A 17,717-nucleotide genomic window follows, 5' to 3' on the forward strand; every position below is an offset into this window, starting at 1 on the left:
AGAATTATGTTTGATAAAGGATGAAATGAATGTTTTTGTATTGTATTTGGTTAAATTATTAAGATAAAATAAAATATAAAAAAATTATTTTATAGTTTACTTGGGGAAAAAAATTAAAGTTCGAAAAGCAAAAGAGGTTTCTCATGTACCTAAGCTATCTACGTTCATAATCCATTAATTATTATCTGAAGTGTTAGTGTTAATGTCATAGAAAATACTTATTTGAATAAAATTAAAAATCAAATACTACTTCTAAAAATTAAATAAGTTTAGACGCTCAAAATCACGTTATCCCTTCTTTAATAATTACAGTTATTAAATTATAAATTACAATATATATATATATATGCCCTCACACTCACTCGTCATTGGTCAAGAGGGGCAGTGAATTCCTCTTGAAGGAAGACTTGTTGGACTTAGAAATAGCCCAAATAAAGCCCATAAACTCTTAAATGAAAAACACTTAAAACTTGGAATAAAATTGAAATGCATGGGCTGAAATTAAGAGAAGAAAACGATTGGGCTTCGATCTCTTAAACTTTCCTTACAAGATTTTTAAATTTGGGCCAAAACCCTCCCAAGCTATATACACTGCCTTGCTCTCTATCAAATAGTGAGGAAAGATTTGGAGGCCAGAAGCAGCCCAAACAAATTCGGGCCGGGAGACTATGGGTGGCCTTTCCAAAACTTCTAGCGGCGTTTTTTTTTTTAATCGCATGGCCCTGTTTGGTGGAGAAATTGTGGAAGCAACATTTTGTCCACAATTTAAAATTGTGATAATGATTATTTTTTAAGTATTTTATTTTAAATATATTAAAATAATATTTTTTATTTTTAAAAAATTATTTTTAACATTGACATATTAAAATGATCTAAAAACATAAAAAAATATATTAATTTAAAATAAAAAAAAATTCAAAATTTTTTAAAAAGCATTTTCCAACTGCATTGCCACACATTGCCGCCAATGATCCCATCAAATTCAATTCCAATCATAAAATAACAATGCGGAAACATGAATAACCTGATTGTTTTTATGCTTTAAAAAGATTTTTAAAGAAAATTAAAAAAAATTATTTTAAATTATTTTTTTATATTTTTAGATCGATTTGATGTATTGATATTAAAAATAAATTTTTAAAAAATAAAAAATATATTATTTTAATATATTTCAAAAAAAAAAAAAACCTCCTTATAAATACATATAAATGCACGACAGCTTCAAAATGAAGATGCCGCTAACCACCATCCCGCATTATAGAATTCCAGCCACAATCAGCAGCTCAGCAGCCTACAAGATTCATCAATGAAACACATATTTGCCTATCCGAAACTCATAAAAAATAAATGGAGCATAAACTAATTAATGGTCATAATTGAATGCCTCCATCAACATGCACATGGCCTTGCTCCCTACCCTCACCTGGGTCATGAATTTAATAGCTCTCCTGCTCCAAAATAATTATTAATGAATAAAGAAAAAGCATATATATGAGATAAGGAATCTGTTTTCTAGGAGAAAAGGAATTGTAGCATTAAACTGAAGGAATAAAACACTCAACAGCTATGACAGCCAAGACAACAACTAACAATAGGTGATTATTACACGAGCCAGCCAATCGGGGGTTAAGTTTTTTGCTTCTTGTCCATTACAAATGTCTAGATCTTTGATATCTATATACGATCAAATGAAAATACAGACACATTTCTTAAGAAATAACAGCAGCAATATTAATAAAAAAAAAAAAAAGAGTAAAGACATGCACATCCAAAGAAACACCACTACTGATCCATCCATGTTGCGCAAGTGCCTTGTCTGCTAGTCTTCATATATGGAAGCAAGGCTAAAAAGAGGGAATCCAGCAGGGAACCTGAATACATTGAGTACATAAGATTCAGGTTCTGCTCTTGCATTTCTCCATTGCTCTTGGTGCTGAAACTTGGACATAAATTTAAGTTAATTACTCGTTGCAGACTATCGCAAAATCAACATATAATTACAGAAGCAAGCTGTTGTTAATTATATTCAGAAACTTTAACAATAAATTATTATAAATGGTTATATATGATGAGATAACTAGATGCATACCAAGTCCAATGGCTTCAGATCCTTTCATTATGCGCAGGCGCTTGCATGAATCAACAAACATCCTGCACAAGACCAGTATATGCATCTATGTAACTTGTAAGTGATAAAATTTCATTTCTTACGTTTTTCGCTGATATTTGGACTTTCATCACTTTGCTAAATTTTTTCTTCATTATTTGATTAACTATTTACATGCTTTTAGAGCCTTTAGGATATGAAGAGCTTACTCCCATGGAACATCACCCACAAGCATCCAATCACCATCCTTGTCTTCATAGGATGGCACATACTCGGAACTGTTAAGTAGATCCATCAGCTTGCTTTCATTCATAAAGTCTATCATTCCTTGGGCTCCATAATTACCTTCAAAATGTTTATATCATATAATAATTTAGCAAAATCATTAACATTAATCCTAGAATAATCTAGATCTATTAAAAATATAGAAACACGAGGAAGTTTCTTAAAGTAATTCCATGACTTGATCTCGTGTGAGCTTGTTAATGGGTTTTTTTTTATCCTTTTCTTTTTCTCATTTTTGTCCACAACAGATCAAAGTACATCCACTATAAAAAATAAAAGAAAATGGAAAAAACAATGATAAAAGTACATCTAGTTAAATATTTAACCTAGCTTAAATCCTTAATTAATGCATCATGTTTTACTATGGTAGAACATTTTCTTAAAAGCATGGCCAACATTTGGTCCTGATACGAACCAAACTATGTATAACTAGTACTTTTACAATGTTTATTGGTCTGTAATATTAATGTACTTTAATTTTTTTCTCTTAACTTATCATGAGATATATAACCAAAAAATATATACTCACCCATGGTGAAGGAACTGAACATTTTGGCCAAGGCATCAGATAATTCTTGGTAGCTCTTGTACATCTTCAAGTCCACCTTGCGAAGATAGGGTGCACCATCCATGCAAACCTTCACAAATGCTGCACTGCTTCCGCCAGTGCTTGCCTTATCACCTTCCTCACTGGCGTTCTTCTGAGTCAAAACGTTCTTCCTGTAAGATCTAAGTGGTGGCCAACCTACAACTTGTGCCCTGAAACCTTCCTCACTGGCGTTCTTCTGAGCCAAAACGTTCTTCCTGTAAGATCTAACTGGTGGCCAACCTACAACTTGTGCCCTGAAATACAACATCACACGTGTTAATGTTACACCTCTAATTTCCAAATAGAAAGCAGAAAAAAAAAAAGAAGAAAAAGAAGTTAGTACTGCACACAAGGAGGGGCACCAGTAAAGAAAAATCCCTATAATTAAGGATAAAAAAGAACCAAAAGATTTTGCGTGGAGATAATTTTGCCAAAAGTTTTCAAAAGCATGGAAGAGGATTATTTTGTTGTTTGTGATAAAACAACAACAACAATACAATTCCTATCCTGTAATTGTTGATCTCCAACGAACTTATATCACGAGATAGAAGCAAGAAAAGAAAAAAGAAGAAGAAGGGAAGAATCACGGGAAAGAAAAACTTACTTGGCTGGTGGCTTAGCAGGGTCCTTGATGGTATCAGCAGGAAGGTGGTTCTTGTCCTTTGAAGCAATATTCTTGATATTCTCATTCAGATCCATGACACCTTCTTTAGCCTGAAGATTAAGCTTCAAATCAACAGTCTCAGCAAACCCTCTTTTCCCAGTAGCCTTATTAGGTGTCTCAACTTCATTTTTGACACCAACAGCACCAGGCAATCCTAGACACAGCTCAGTCTCTTTGTAGTTCAAATCTGCCATCTCGGTACCTAACACGGTAGCTGTTGCCATTTCTCTCTGCCACGCGCGCGCCAATGAATGGTTTTAGTGGAAGATCTGATATGTTTTGTATTATTGCTTGTTGCTTTTGGTGTTGCTGATAGCTAGCTTTTGCTCGTTTCTTTGTTTCTTATTTCTTGTGTCCTCTTCTATGTTTTGCAAGCTAGCTAGAGAGAGAGAGAGAGAGAGAGAGACCTCAATAATATAAGTTGGGCTTCGAAGGGTGAGGAAGAGAGTGTGTCTGTATGTATACTTGCATGTAAATGTCATATCAACTTGTTCATCCATGATTGTGGACACGTGGACTGTGGGTTTGTGACGTTGATCTACAACATCTAACCAATTTGATCATCAGCTATGCTTTCCTTCGATTTCACTTGTTTATACATTTTCTTTTCCTACAGGGTCAACCATATGCAAAAGTAGTAAAAGTGGAGGGTTTTTTATTTTTTTTAATCTAAATCAAATTGTTACCCTCAAATTAATTAATAATCCTTTTCTGATCTTGTAATGAATTTGAACTTACCAATATCAAATGACTGCTTCATTCAAACACACACACACTAGTTATTTGTTACACACTACATCGCGGGTCATAATTTTTTTTAATAAAAACAGCTGGGTATAAAAGCTATTTCAATATATTTTTTATATTAAAAAAATTCAAAATATAAATTGAAAAATTTATTCAAACATCTAATCAAATAAATTGATGATCATCTATGTAAATAAATGAAAACAAAATCGTTAATAATAACTAAAAGAGAAACTGGAAAATTAAGAGATGGATGTAGATCAAGATATTTAATCTTGTAAAATGAGATATTTATTCGTTTGTGCCTACTGAATTTGTTTATTAAAATCAACAAAGAATATAGAAATAGAAATACATATGAAGTTGAGTGAATAAAATAAAAGGAAAAAAATATTATGTAAGGTCGGACATAATATAAATATTATTTCAAAATAACTAATTTTTTTTATAAAATAAAGCTTATCTGTATAAAATTAAAAACAATTCTTCAAAAATTAATTACAAAAATTTTTTTAAAAAAAAAACTCTATAAAAAAAAGCCTACAAAACCCATAGCCTAGGTCATGTAAAAAAGATAAACAAATAAAAAATTTTGAAGATAATCACAAAACTAATTTTTTTTATAAAAAACAATAATGTAGAATGATAAAATCATTAAGAAAAATGAGGAAAAAAGGATCCATAATTGTATTAACTCTTAAAACTCGTGATCTATGTCATTAAATCAAAATAATAATAAATAGAAAAACCACAAAGCCTAATCCCAAACAAATCAGACGTCAAAAAATGAAATAGAAAAAAAACTCAATCACATAAAAAATGGTAGTTAAAAGAATGAGGATGAAAATCAAAATAAGAAATAAATTAGAGGGATTAAATAAATTGAAATTTGAGGGTTAAATTGAAAAGAAAAAACTTTAACAAATAAAAAAAGAATCAAAAGAATGAGCGCTAAATTGGAAAAAAATAAAATAACATAAACTTTGATTGAAAGATGAAATTAAAAAACAATAAAACTTTAATAAAAGAGCAAAGAAAAAATAATCAGAAATCAAAGAATAAGAAACAAATTTGAAAAAAATATTATAATGACTAAATTGAAAACACAAAAAACTTTTCTAAAAGGGCCAAGGATGAAAATAAATAATAAATAATACAAGGACTGAAATTAAAAAAAAAAGACAAACAAGCACTTTCTCTGGAAGAGAGAGAAAATAAGGAGGAAGAAAAAAAAATCATCGGTGACAAACCGCTCATCATCCATTGTCACATGTCACACTAGGAGGAAAAGGATGCAATAGCACTTCCAAAGACATAGTGAAAGGCCATGTTTAACCACCAGATGGTGTCGTCGCACACGCCACTTAAAGGTTATGATCGTCATCCACGTGCTGACGCGTAATGAACATGCACTCTTGCAGTTTTTCAAAATTAAATATTAAAAATTCAAAAAAAAATATCAAAACACCTCTCATAACCTTGAAAATTACAAATAAACTTGTGAAAGGGCTAAAACACCTCTAAATACGTACCTTATTATTATTATTTTTTTACCTTGGGAATAAAAAAATATATTTACTATACTAAATCCTGTGAAAAGATGAAAAAGTTCAACAACTCTAAACTTTACTGACTTGTAGAGGAAAAATATAATTTCACTAAGAAAAAAAAGAAAGGGTCTTGATTAATATTATTATTATTCTATAGATGAGTTCGACACATGATAGTAAATAATATTATTTCAAAGACTTTTAAATTTTTTTTATGAGAATCAAGTGTTGTTTCTTCTTAATAATTATAAAAGGGAATTGGGCTCACAAATTATTTTGATAGTGGAGAATCTTTTAATATGTAATGGTCCATAAAAAATATTGGAGCATAATGATATATAATCATCTTTCTCCCATCAATCTCAGCACAATGACTATTATTTTCGCATCATTTTCTATAGTCGTTTTCAAATTAAATTCTTCTCATTTTCTCCGTAGAGGTAGCCGTGTTGCCATAGAACAAGATTTTACAGCAATCCAAAAAGAAACAAGAAAAAATTAATGACAGTAATTAATATCTGTACCTGATTAATAAAGCAGAGTATATACTGAATTCAATTCATCTCACCTTCAAATTTTTTTTTTTTAGTTTAATGTGGGTGTCCGGGCCAGTTTGCGCGCACCTTGACTAATCACACGGGCCCTGAAATTAACGACCATATAAGCCTCCAGTGGCCATCATATGAGCAACTACAGGGCTCGAACCTGAGACAACAGAGCGAGCAAATCTCTTGATACCAAACTCTTACAATTGGATCACCACCTATCTTTAAATTTTTCATTTGGTGTGTGTGTATATATATTAATCTCTCTAGTTAAGTACTTCCCTTTACATTCAATTTTTTTATTTGAATTTCACAATTTTATTTTCTTTTCTACTTGATAATAATCTTTTCCATCGATCTATCCGTGGGGTAGCATACAATGCACGACTCACTCATATGCCATTATATCATTCAATGCACGCTCTTACTTTATGGTGATATTCTTCTAGGAACCTTCCAATATGAATGTTAGCACATGAACCAATAATTCGTACAATGCAAGGGCAAATCTATCAATCTATTCATCTATATTAATTGCATTTTTACAGCTGTTGTTCAACAAATTAATTAACCATGCTTTGTTCTTTTCTGTGATTGATATGTTTCTTGATAAGTTAAAACAGAATAGCAAATTGCAAGGACAATAATATTGAAATATCAATTTTCCAAAGATTAACAGAACATGAAATATCAATTTTTCAAAAAATTGAGTTAGAAAACCAAAAAGAAATATATATATTATTTAATTTACTGGACAGTTTAGACTCTAGAAAAAGAAGATCTAGAGTTCAAAGAAGAAACACTAAATTCAAGTTAAGGATTAAAGATAAAAGAAATGAAGTGTAATCTAAGATCAAAATCATCTCAAGATGTAAGAGAATAAAAATTAAAGGGTTCTAAATGAAGGGAAAAAAACTAAAATTAAAAAATTCAAATTATCATAAGAAAACTAATTGATATAAATATAGATAATATATTAAAGTCTCTTCAGTTGCAAATTAACTTCTAATTTGAGAAACAAATCAGTTAATAATGGGTTGTTTGATTGGGGGAATAAGTGTTATATACAAAAAAAATTGACCAAAAAGTTATGAAGTTTAAATCAGGAAAAACATGAAGGAACATGTCAAACTTGATTGCAAAAACCAGACTTGAATATGAATGGTGAATGAAAGATATAAAGAGTTTACATGATACAAGATCTTTAAAACAACAAATGAGTGTGTAGTTACATTGAATAGAACGAATAGGTAGTTACCAAAAATTACGTAAATAAAGTGAGTAGGCATTTACTAGAAGTTATGTTGAACTTCTCTATTTAAAAAATAAAACAAGGCAACCAAAAGGAGAGCAACAATGAACAACAATTCAAATTCATATCAATGCATTGCATTTTTTATCAAGTTCTCATGGCTTTTCAAACCTGAAACTAGTAGGTGATAATTCATAGGCAATAGAATAACATACGATAACTTTGTAGGCAATATTAAGGCTCCTTTGTAATTAGTAAACTTGCAATTTCAATTCTATAAATTAAAAAATACCAAAAAGATGTTTTGTTTTCAAGGAGTTATAATTCATGGATGTAATTAGAGTATGAATCACTTTATGAATATAAGTATTTACTTTCTAAGTTATTAAGTTTATTTTATATTCAAGATATTTTAATTATTTGGTTACTAATTATTCAGTTGAAGTACTATTTATATGAAGTATATTTAATAATATTGATACGCACGTAATTTTGTAATGCAAATTTAGAATCACTTGAGTAATTCTATGATAAAATTTAAGATTCAAACCGATTAACTTTGCATTTCAATATTAAATTATAATTAAAAAACAACCTATATATATATATATATATATATATATATATATATATATATATATATATATATATATATATACCCCCCCTTCTAATTTCCAACTGCGAGGCCACTCATTTTAGATGTGTTGACGAGAAAAATATTATTATTATTATTATAAAATATAAACTCATGAAAGCAACAGTAACATATTTCCAAACACTTATGGAATATATGAAAGCTGAACTATATATCAAGATTTGTATCTTCAGTAATGACAATTTGTTGTCATACGTACGTACTTGGTCCAATTGCACTTTTAGTTTCTTGTAAAACAAATCAGTAGTATGATTTTATTCTAATTGATACCAATCGGCAAAACTAACAAGAAAAATGGGATTTATAAAAATAAAATAAAACTTGCAAGCATGACATGCAAAACCACAGATTATTCGGGTTCGGGGGGTTATTTACTGAATATATATAGAGAACATCTTATGCATATGATTTGGAATTTATATATGGAGTATTCTCTAAAATGAAATCAAAAGGATTCCTTGTTTAATTTTATTATTTAACAACCCAATATTATTTATTTTTTATTTTGTTTTCTTATTTTTTTATTTTCATTTTACTATTTAACAACCCAATATTATTTATTTATTTATTTTGTTTTCTTACTTTATCCTTCGTTACTAGAATATTAGGTTATTTTAAAAATTATGTTTCATTTTTTTGTGTTAATTAGGTTATATATTAGTTTCATAGATTTAGTTTCTTTTCTTGATTACAATCTTCTACATTAAATCTATTTGAAGTGAGATTTTTTAATTTTTTTATTTCTTTATATGAATTTATCATTTTCTCATGAGATAGGTTGCAGGTTTAATTATAGGTTAATCTATGTTGAATCATGTAGTTTTTTTTGCTGATTTTTCTAATTGTTTTTTTTATTTGATCCTTCAACATTTGGTTGATTAAAAATTAGACTTCATAGTTTTTTTTTTTCTATAGAGTTATCTCGATCTCATGACCCGAATCGCAAGTTTGACATGTTGACCAAAGTTGATGCTGGTCAATTTTTAAGTCCTTTTTAAATTAATTTTTTTTATTGGGCTTCATATTTTTTCGATCTGCTTTCTAAAGGTTTATCCTGATCTCATAACATTATTCGCGGGTTAAGCAGGTCGACCCAATTTTTTTTTTTTTAATTGAATAGTTTTTTAAATTTTCTTTCTACAGGTTATCCCAATCTCATGATCCAAATTATTTGTTGTCATTTTTTTTAATTTAATATATTTTTCTCAATTACATCCTTTTACTTTGGATTGATTATGAATTGATATTTATAATTTATTTTGATTTATTTTTTATAAGATTATCTCGGTCTTATAACTGAGGTCATAGGTTTGATAAATTAACCAGGATTAATATAATATATCATCGTCTCAATATTATTTTTAAAACATATCATTTCAAATATCATCGTGTCAATAATATTTTTATTAAAAAACACATTAATAAGTATTCTTAAATTTTTTTATATGAAAAAAATCGCGGTAAATCTATTAACGCCTGTGACTTGTGCAAATATTACGGTCCCATTCATTAAAAAAATATTTATAAAAAAAGATTGTGCCATATATTTCCAGTAAGGTGATCTGGATGTTAGCACAAGGAAAATAGGTACAAAATTAGGGTCGCTCATAGCGCAAGAATTCCCCTGCAAGAACACTTGAACATCTACCACTAGCAGCTCTCACGTACTCTTCAACATCACAAATTCTAAAGCCTATGAAGATGGCGCGGTGGTGAGTTGCAGACAGGTCACATCCCCACGAGAAGGAAACATCCCTAACCCTTGCTGTGTCCAAGTGCCCCATCAACATCTCCCAACCCCATTCTTGATCGTTTTCTTTCTAACCCTTCTCTCTTTATAATTATCCCCGTCTTAGCCACTCCCAGCCACGTCTTCCCTAAACACTCTCTAACTAAGAAACATACGCCTTTTATCTTTTGATCGTCGGCTTGAGTCAAGATCATATTAGAATACAAGAAACGAGCGCGCAGTCCTTGTTTTCTTGATTTTTAAAGCCCCAAACAACTCCTCATCTAGTCAAGAAAGTGACTCCCACTGGAGATAATCTTGAATGTAAGAAAAACACTCCAATTCACAATGCAGTACTGGCCTAAGTTGCTAGCTAGCTAGTGTATTTTTAAGGTGGTCCTGACACACGCCACGACCTAACCAAGTGAAAACATCATGTATCTAACTAAGTGGTCCGGTGGTCATTTCTTGGCCACAATATTCCAGATACAGCCACGGGGAACAATAAGATATTTGGTTTTTTGCTTAAAATATCTCTGTACCTGCCCAAATTCCCTTACATGCCTTTTTTACTTGGTAAAGTTGTTAAATCACGAGTCTTCTTCTCGCGGGCTTAGATGACAGGTATGCCTTGATACCAGACTGTTTGGAAATGCATGGCAGTTTGTGTTTTTTAAAAATTTAAATTTTTTATTAAAAATTAAATTTTTTTTAATGTTTTGAATCTTTTTAATTCTTTAATTTTAAAAATAATTTTTAAAAATAAAAAAATATTATTTTAATACATTTCAACATGAAAAACACTTTAAAAAACAACCGCAACCACACTTTCAAATATACTCTATATATTACTTATCCATATGACATAGACTCTGTGTTACTCCATAATATAACATTAAAAGTAGTATCAAATTAAGGTTGATCGATAATTTAACATGGAATAAAAATTAAGTCACTGCCTCATCATTTTGAAATTAAGCTACTAACTACCTGTCTCAAAAGAGTTCCTGTGTGCAGTATTGGTCAAAGGGTGCGTGTCTACTAACCTGGCGGCATTTGTTTTAGGGTTCCACATGTTCTTAGAAAAAGGTCTTCGAAATGATTAATTAACATTTTGATATAGCTTTGCGAGACACATATCATATTATACTAATAGTGCATATGTAAATAACTTGATCAGACGAATTATGATCATGCATTAATCTAGTTTTTGTTCATCATTTCAATATGGTCTGGCCCTACTGATGCAATATATGAGGATCTTCCCTCGCAATAATAATATTCCAGATGTTGGCGAACCTGAGACATTGAATACCATGGTGGGGGCTGACCGGTTCTCTTTGCTTGGAATGTTCAGTTAAAAATTAGCCTGGCCAGCCTGCCAGACCATTTCCTTGATTATCTTTTTCTCTGGCCTAACCAACGCGGTTTTATGCCAGTGATCGATAGCTAACACTTTTCTAAATAAACAATCTGATATAATTGATTACAGGAAAATAATCAAGTCAGCAAAAGCTGTAGTGTTTTTTTCTTTTCTTTTCTTTTCTATGCACAGCTTGAGGTAACTGGTGATGATATGTTTACAGTCCCGGAATGATTACAGAGATAGGACAAGATAAACGAATTCCATCCTGTTAAGTGAACGGAAATCGAGAAGAGGATACCAAATCCACTTGCGGTTGACAAAAAGGATCACAGAGCTTTTTTAAAGGAGATAAAGCGAATCAATTTCTTGGTTACAGAACTTTTACGCTACCTAAATGGATCCTTTTTTCTTATTCTATTCAACATGTTCTTACTTATTTTACATTATTTTTATTTTGCTTCATCATGGCTCAATGCCACCTTGCAGACATGCGGTTTCTCTGAAGATTTGAATATACACGGGATCGATCTTTAATACACAAATGTCAGCTTTTACTTGTTCAGCTACCATTTTACAGACTGTATTTCTTATATTGAAATGGGTTTTAATTAGGTTATCATCACTGGCTTAAGTGATACCACAATATTGCATAGTTACAACAATAATATATAGCAGAAAATCAAGGAAGTCCATCATATACGTTCTTCCAAGGGACGAACTTCCAGCATCAGCTGTTAGATCAGTATTTGCATGCATGCAGACCCAACATCAAAGATAAGAGGGATCATCTCACCAGCTCAAAGAGACAATTAGATAAAATATATAAAAAAATATTTTCCTTTTAATATATATATATATATATATATATATATATATATATATATAAAGAGCAAAAGTGACATATACCTTGATAATGTACGGAGCCCAAATTTGGACCATGAACTAATGGTGAATAATGGTTCGAAGGCCCTGCCCAAGGGACCCATGTTGCCCATCATATTTCTCGCAATAAATCCAATATCTGGAAACTAAATATTCTGCTGCTAATCTAGTTTTTATATGCTGCTAATTTACCTTTTCATTTTTCCTTAATCAATCACTATATATAGCCGACAACCCTGACATGACCAGACCAGAGTTTCATAGGGTCAGCACTGTTGTGCCAGTGATTATCCTGTCCGTGCCATCCGTGCCAACTCAGTAACTTTTGTTTTTATAATTCGTATTGTAAACAAGCTACTATTTCTTCTTTCTCCTATTTTTTATTTATTTATTTATTATCTAAACCCTGAAGGCTAGTAAGTTACTTCTGTTCTTGTTCACTGATTGAGCTGACACTCCTTCTCTACCTAACATTACTCGAAATAAGTAGCTGTTCCCATTCACTGCTTATTAGTGATTTTGATTGCCTTTCGCTTTCATTGTTTTCTAAAGTTATCAACAACAGTCAGACTTTTCATTTCATGTCTGTCAAATATTTGATCGAATAATGACTCGAAATTGAATCCTTCAACCTTTTTTATCGTACATGGTAAGATCAATTACGAGCCCCGTAGTGGCATTTAAGCCCACTTGTATAATTCCGAAGCCCATTGAAACCCTCCTGGTTAAACCTTTGATGTTTTTTTAGTTTTTTATTCAGTTAAATAGGTTGTTTCTACTCCAAATAATATTTTGGGCAATTCCAGATGAGAGCTTCGAGATCATTCATTATTCATTCTGTTTTTATTGAAGTCTGAAAATAGGAATAGAATTAAAAGAAAACATAAGATTTTATCTGCACTGCTAAAACAGATTAAGATTTTATCTGCACTGCTAAAACAGATTCCTAAACTCCATTGTTTTTTTTTTTTTTGTGGTATATATATTTTTCATTGTTACCGATAAAAGGGTTTCGATATCAAACTCAGAGAAGACAAATGAAGAGCAAAATAGGTCCAATACATGGACGATCATTCATATTTCATGGTGTTGTTGCTTGGCAGCTTCATTTGGGTCCTACTGTCTCCGGCCATTGTTTACAAGGGAAGCCATCCTATGAATGGTCTTTGATAGACAGACGTGGCTTCTCCTGCTACAAGCATTCCTGGTCTATCTTCGAAGTAGGAAACGCAGACAGATAACTTCGACGGGCTAGCAAGATCATCTAATTTTCTGTCAATTGATCAGACCTGACAACCAGGCAAGCCTACCTCCTCCTCCTCCTCTTATTCTGATTCTGATTCTGATCATCTGATCCATCCCACCAGACATAAGCACACGTGTACCTGCTTATTAGGCTTCCTATCAACTTTACTCGGTGCTTGAAATCTTCTTGTCTGAAACTTGCCTTAATGTCACGTTGGGAATTTTGGATTCTAACTTCCCATTCCCGACCACAAGGTCACGTTGCGAAGATCATCCAAAGAAAATCATTTATCTCGATTATTGTATATATAGAGGAGCTAGGTTGATGTACGTACATTTATCAAAATACGATAAGTGTATGTATCTTTGTCCAACTTTTGTGTATAAAAACTAAATTCCTCTCTACTCGAATATTTTTAAGTAAGATGAGTTGGTTAGATTTGAGTATCACCTTTGTCAAAATCAACTTTGATAAATTTGTATCACAATTATCAAAACAATAATCGAATTTAAAATTACGATGACACCTGATTTATTAATAAAATACTAAATAATATATATGGCTAAAACATTCCAACTACACCAATAAAATACTATTAATTAAAATTGTGTTTTGTGTTTTTTTTTTTAAATTTTACCCTTCAATAACTCAATTTTTTTTTTAATTTTATCATTCAATATTAGATTGTTTTAAAAATTATGCTTAATAATTTGTTTCAATTTATTTTTTATAGAGTTATTCTGATCTTTTTGCGCGCCTTAAACATGAGTTTAGCAGGTTGATCCTATTTATTTTTTTATACTCTTTTAGTTGAATAATTTTTTAATTGGGTTTCATAATTTTTTTATTTGCTATATATGAGGTTATTCTAATCTTATGACCTGAATAGCGAGTTTGGCGAGTTTACTCGATTTATTTTTTTGATCATTTTTTAATTAAATATTTTTTTTAATTGCATCCTTCAACAACCGAATAATTATAAATTTAATAAGTTAACTCGAATTGATCTAATATATTATTATATTAATATTTAAAAAAATATCATTTAATATATTACCATATTACCGTATTAATATTTTTTTAAAATAATATTTAATAGGTATCATATTTAATTTTATAATTAAAAAAATATTAAAAACGCTTGAATGTTTTTTTTTTTAGCATGAACTAATAATCTAGTTAGGTATATATCACTCGCTTAGGTTGGATGTGTTTTTACCCACTTTGACCATAATCAAATGTAGACCAGGAAAAAAAAACCATAATGATTTGAATTGGATCGAGGTACCCCTCATTACGAGACATGTACCTGATCATTTTCTTTTATTAGTGCATATAATTATTACCGAAATTAGCGTCTAACTTTTTCTATATTACCAAAATTCACTTTGTAATTAAAAGAATGTTTCTGCCTGGGATAATATAAAAGGAAATGTTTTCTAATCCATGTCTTTGGAATTTTTTTAATAAATCACTACCATTTGTCCACGTTTTATTTATTTATTAATATTTCCATAGAAAATGAATATGAATACTTGGCTATAAAATACTTTTAACTCATATATTAGTTTTTTAAGGTGTTTTTTTTGTTAGGCACGTGAAATTGAAAGAGATGCATGTTTTGTAGTGATTATTTCAAAAATTAAGGCGGTATGTATATTATCCAAGTTAACCTTGTAAAAGGCATAGTGAACACATGCATTGATGATACAAAAATTTTGTCATTATAAAAAAAAGTGGTATTTAATTATCTTGCTGCATAAATATTATCTAATATCTTTAATTTTAAACACGTATAACTTTATTTATGATTGACTATTATCATCCCTACTCTTTTTTTATAAAAAAAAAACTTATCTCTCTTATTTCTAACAATTTACTCCAAAGAAATTGTTCGAAGTGATTGGGTTAATTTAGTTACCCTTCTATTTCATCAGTGTTTATACTATCATTCCATCAACAATAGATTTATTGACAGAAAAAAATACTAAAAAAATTATTTGTTTCATTCTGTCGGTATTTTTCTTAGAAATTTTGTCATATAAACAATAAAAATATTGTATGCAATTCGGTCGGTGATTAAACAGCGGCACAATGACATTTATAGTAATTCTTTTTCAACTCTTTAGATATACTAACAGACTTAATTTGTCGATAATACCGTCAATAATTATTAAAAATATTTAAAAAAAATCTATTTAACAGAACTAGAAAAATAGTAATACTCAATAATACTAAAAAATAAACAACAACAACAACAAATAAATAAATCAACTAAAAAATATTTTCACCTAACCTAGAAAACTTATTCTATAACCCATAATCCAACAAAAAATAAATTAATTTAATTACAATTGAACAACAAAATTTAAAAAAATCTAACTAAAATCCAACAAAATTGATCTCATATGAAAAAACAAATCTTACAACAACATTCATAAAATTATTAAGAACATACAAATTTAAAAATAAAATAACAAATATAATGCAAAAAAAAAAACACAAAAAAAGAAGAAAAAAAAATCTTACCTAAATTTAATTGTGAGTGAAGTTGAGAAGAGAAAAGGTAAAACCAATTCATAAAGTATGTTAATTAAAAAAAATTAAGAAGAGAGAAGAAAAGGAGAGGATAAGACATATATGCGCGTGGAGAAAAAAAAAAGTTGAAGAGAGAAGAGAAAGAAAGAAAGGACATTGGTTGTTTTTTACATAAGGGGAAGAGAGAAGAAGAAAAAGAAGAAAATGCATGTCTGTTATGAAATGATGGATTCTGGTCTTTTTATTAAGGTATTTTATCGATAGTTTTACTGATAAATAATTAAATATTAATTTTTTTTGTTGATATTATTTAATTTAAATTTTTAATTTAATAAAAAAAATTTAAAAACTTCCTTAAAGTTATTGATGACTTTTCAATTCATTAGTGATTTTGTTGATAGATACAGCAAGGTAATATTTTATTGGATAAAATTCACTGTATATATATTTGTCAGCGTACATCATCATCAAGGTGCCTCATGCAATTAATGTTTGATTAGAGGGCGAGGTGGGTGGGATATTGAGCAAGCCATTAAACACAAGGTTTTGGTCCAACAATGATTATGGTGAAATACACGAGTTGAGTTGGACATCCGAAATATTAAATATTTGCAAGGAAAACAAAGGTGGACCCTTTTTCCAGTGCAAATGTGGTCCTTCGGGGGTTAGAGGTGAATGTACAAGAGTTCGAAATTAATAAGAGAAAGCCCACGGATTTAATGCAGGGAAAGGTGCCTGCCCAATTTTATTTTTCTCAACTTCTCCTCCCGTCGTCGGTGGGGGACCTGTGGATGAGTTGGATGACTATTTCTATTTCCAATATGTGGTGGCTTGTTTGGGACCAGTAGTACTATACTCTAGCTAAGCTGTACTGTCGTTTTGCCGACGTTGAGTTCATGGGTGTTCTCGAAGCAAAGAAATTATTTCCACCTCTTCAAGCTTTCACTTCGTCTGGTTACTCTTGGACATTTACTACAGCCCATAATGCTTGTTAGAGTCCATACATATTCATGCTTAGATATTAATCTGTTTCGTTTTTTTCGAGGATAATTAAGCAGCACCGATTAAGCTACACTAAAAGAGCAAAGATCGTCCATCACCGACTTGCTAAGAGCTAAGAGAGCATAAAATCAAGCAATCCAGTCCATGCCATCCTGTAGCCTGGCCTGGCGTGTCTGTTTCATTGTAACCACAAGATATTATTCTACGAATCAAGTTTTTTATGTGCATGCATGCAGTATTATTCTTTTTCATTTAGCCTAGGTACAAGGAAGTTTCACTGGGTATGATTATAACATATAAGCCCAGGTCCCAGGCACGCAATCTGCTTTGATTGATTTGGAAATTTTGTTTTTAAGAAGTTGCAAGTTCTAATCCTCGGATTTTACTTGCATCGTCGACACAGTATCGGAGAGTTATGTTTCCATAAAAGAAAAATGCACAGAAAACGTTTAGCAGATCAAAATTATTGGTTTTGGCTGGTATAAATGATCGTGTTTGATCACTGGTTGCTGCAATGAATTTTTGTATGTATTTCACAGAAATTTCTCATTTTTCAATGA

At 30.4% G+C, this 17,717-nt stretch overlaps 1 protein-coding gene across 6 annotated transcripts; it reads right to left on the reverse strand.

Annotated features, from left to right (window-relative positions):
• Positions 1–1,567: 1,567 nt before the first annotated feature.
• LOC7498041 (auxin-responsive protein IAA14) lies at positions 1,568–4,083 on the reverse strand. 6 transcript variants are annotated; one of them, XM_052456851.1, is made up of 6 exons: positions 3,586–4,083; positions 3,159–3,235; positions 2,922–3,074; positions 2,317–2,452; positions 2,090–2,151; positions 1,568–1,939 (listed from the first exon to the last, which is right to left on the reverse strand). In XM_052456851.1, exons 1-6 carry the CDS (start codon positions 3,867–3,869, stop codon positions 1,896–1,898), a joined length of 756 nt encoding a protein of 251 aa, XP_052312811.1. In that variant the 5' UTR covers positions 3,870–4,083; the 3' UTR covers positions 1,568–1,895. The 6 variants fall into 6 exon arrangements, with proteins under 6 accessions (XP_052312811.1, XP_052312810.1, XP_052312812.1 ...); XM_052456850.1 differs by lacking the exon at positions 3,159–3,235 and having other exon boundaries at positions 2,922–3,151; XM_052456852.1 differs by lacking the exon at positions 3,159–3,235 and having other exon boundaries at positions 1,568–1,933; positions 2,922–3,151; positions 3,586–4,082.
• Positions 4,084–17,717: the final 13,634 nt, after the last annotated feature.

Source organism: Populus trichocarpa, chromosome 10, assembly GCF_000002775.5.
Source record: "Populus trichocarpa isolate Nisqually-1 chromosome 10, P.trichocarpa_v4.1, whole genome shotgun sequence".
NCBI classification, from domain to species: domain Eukaryota; kingdom Viridiplantae; phylum Streptophyta; class Magnoliopsida; order Malpighiales; family Salicaceae; genus Populus; species Populus trichocarpa.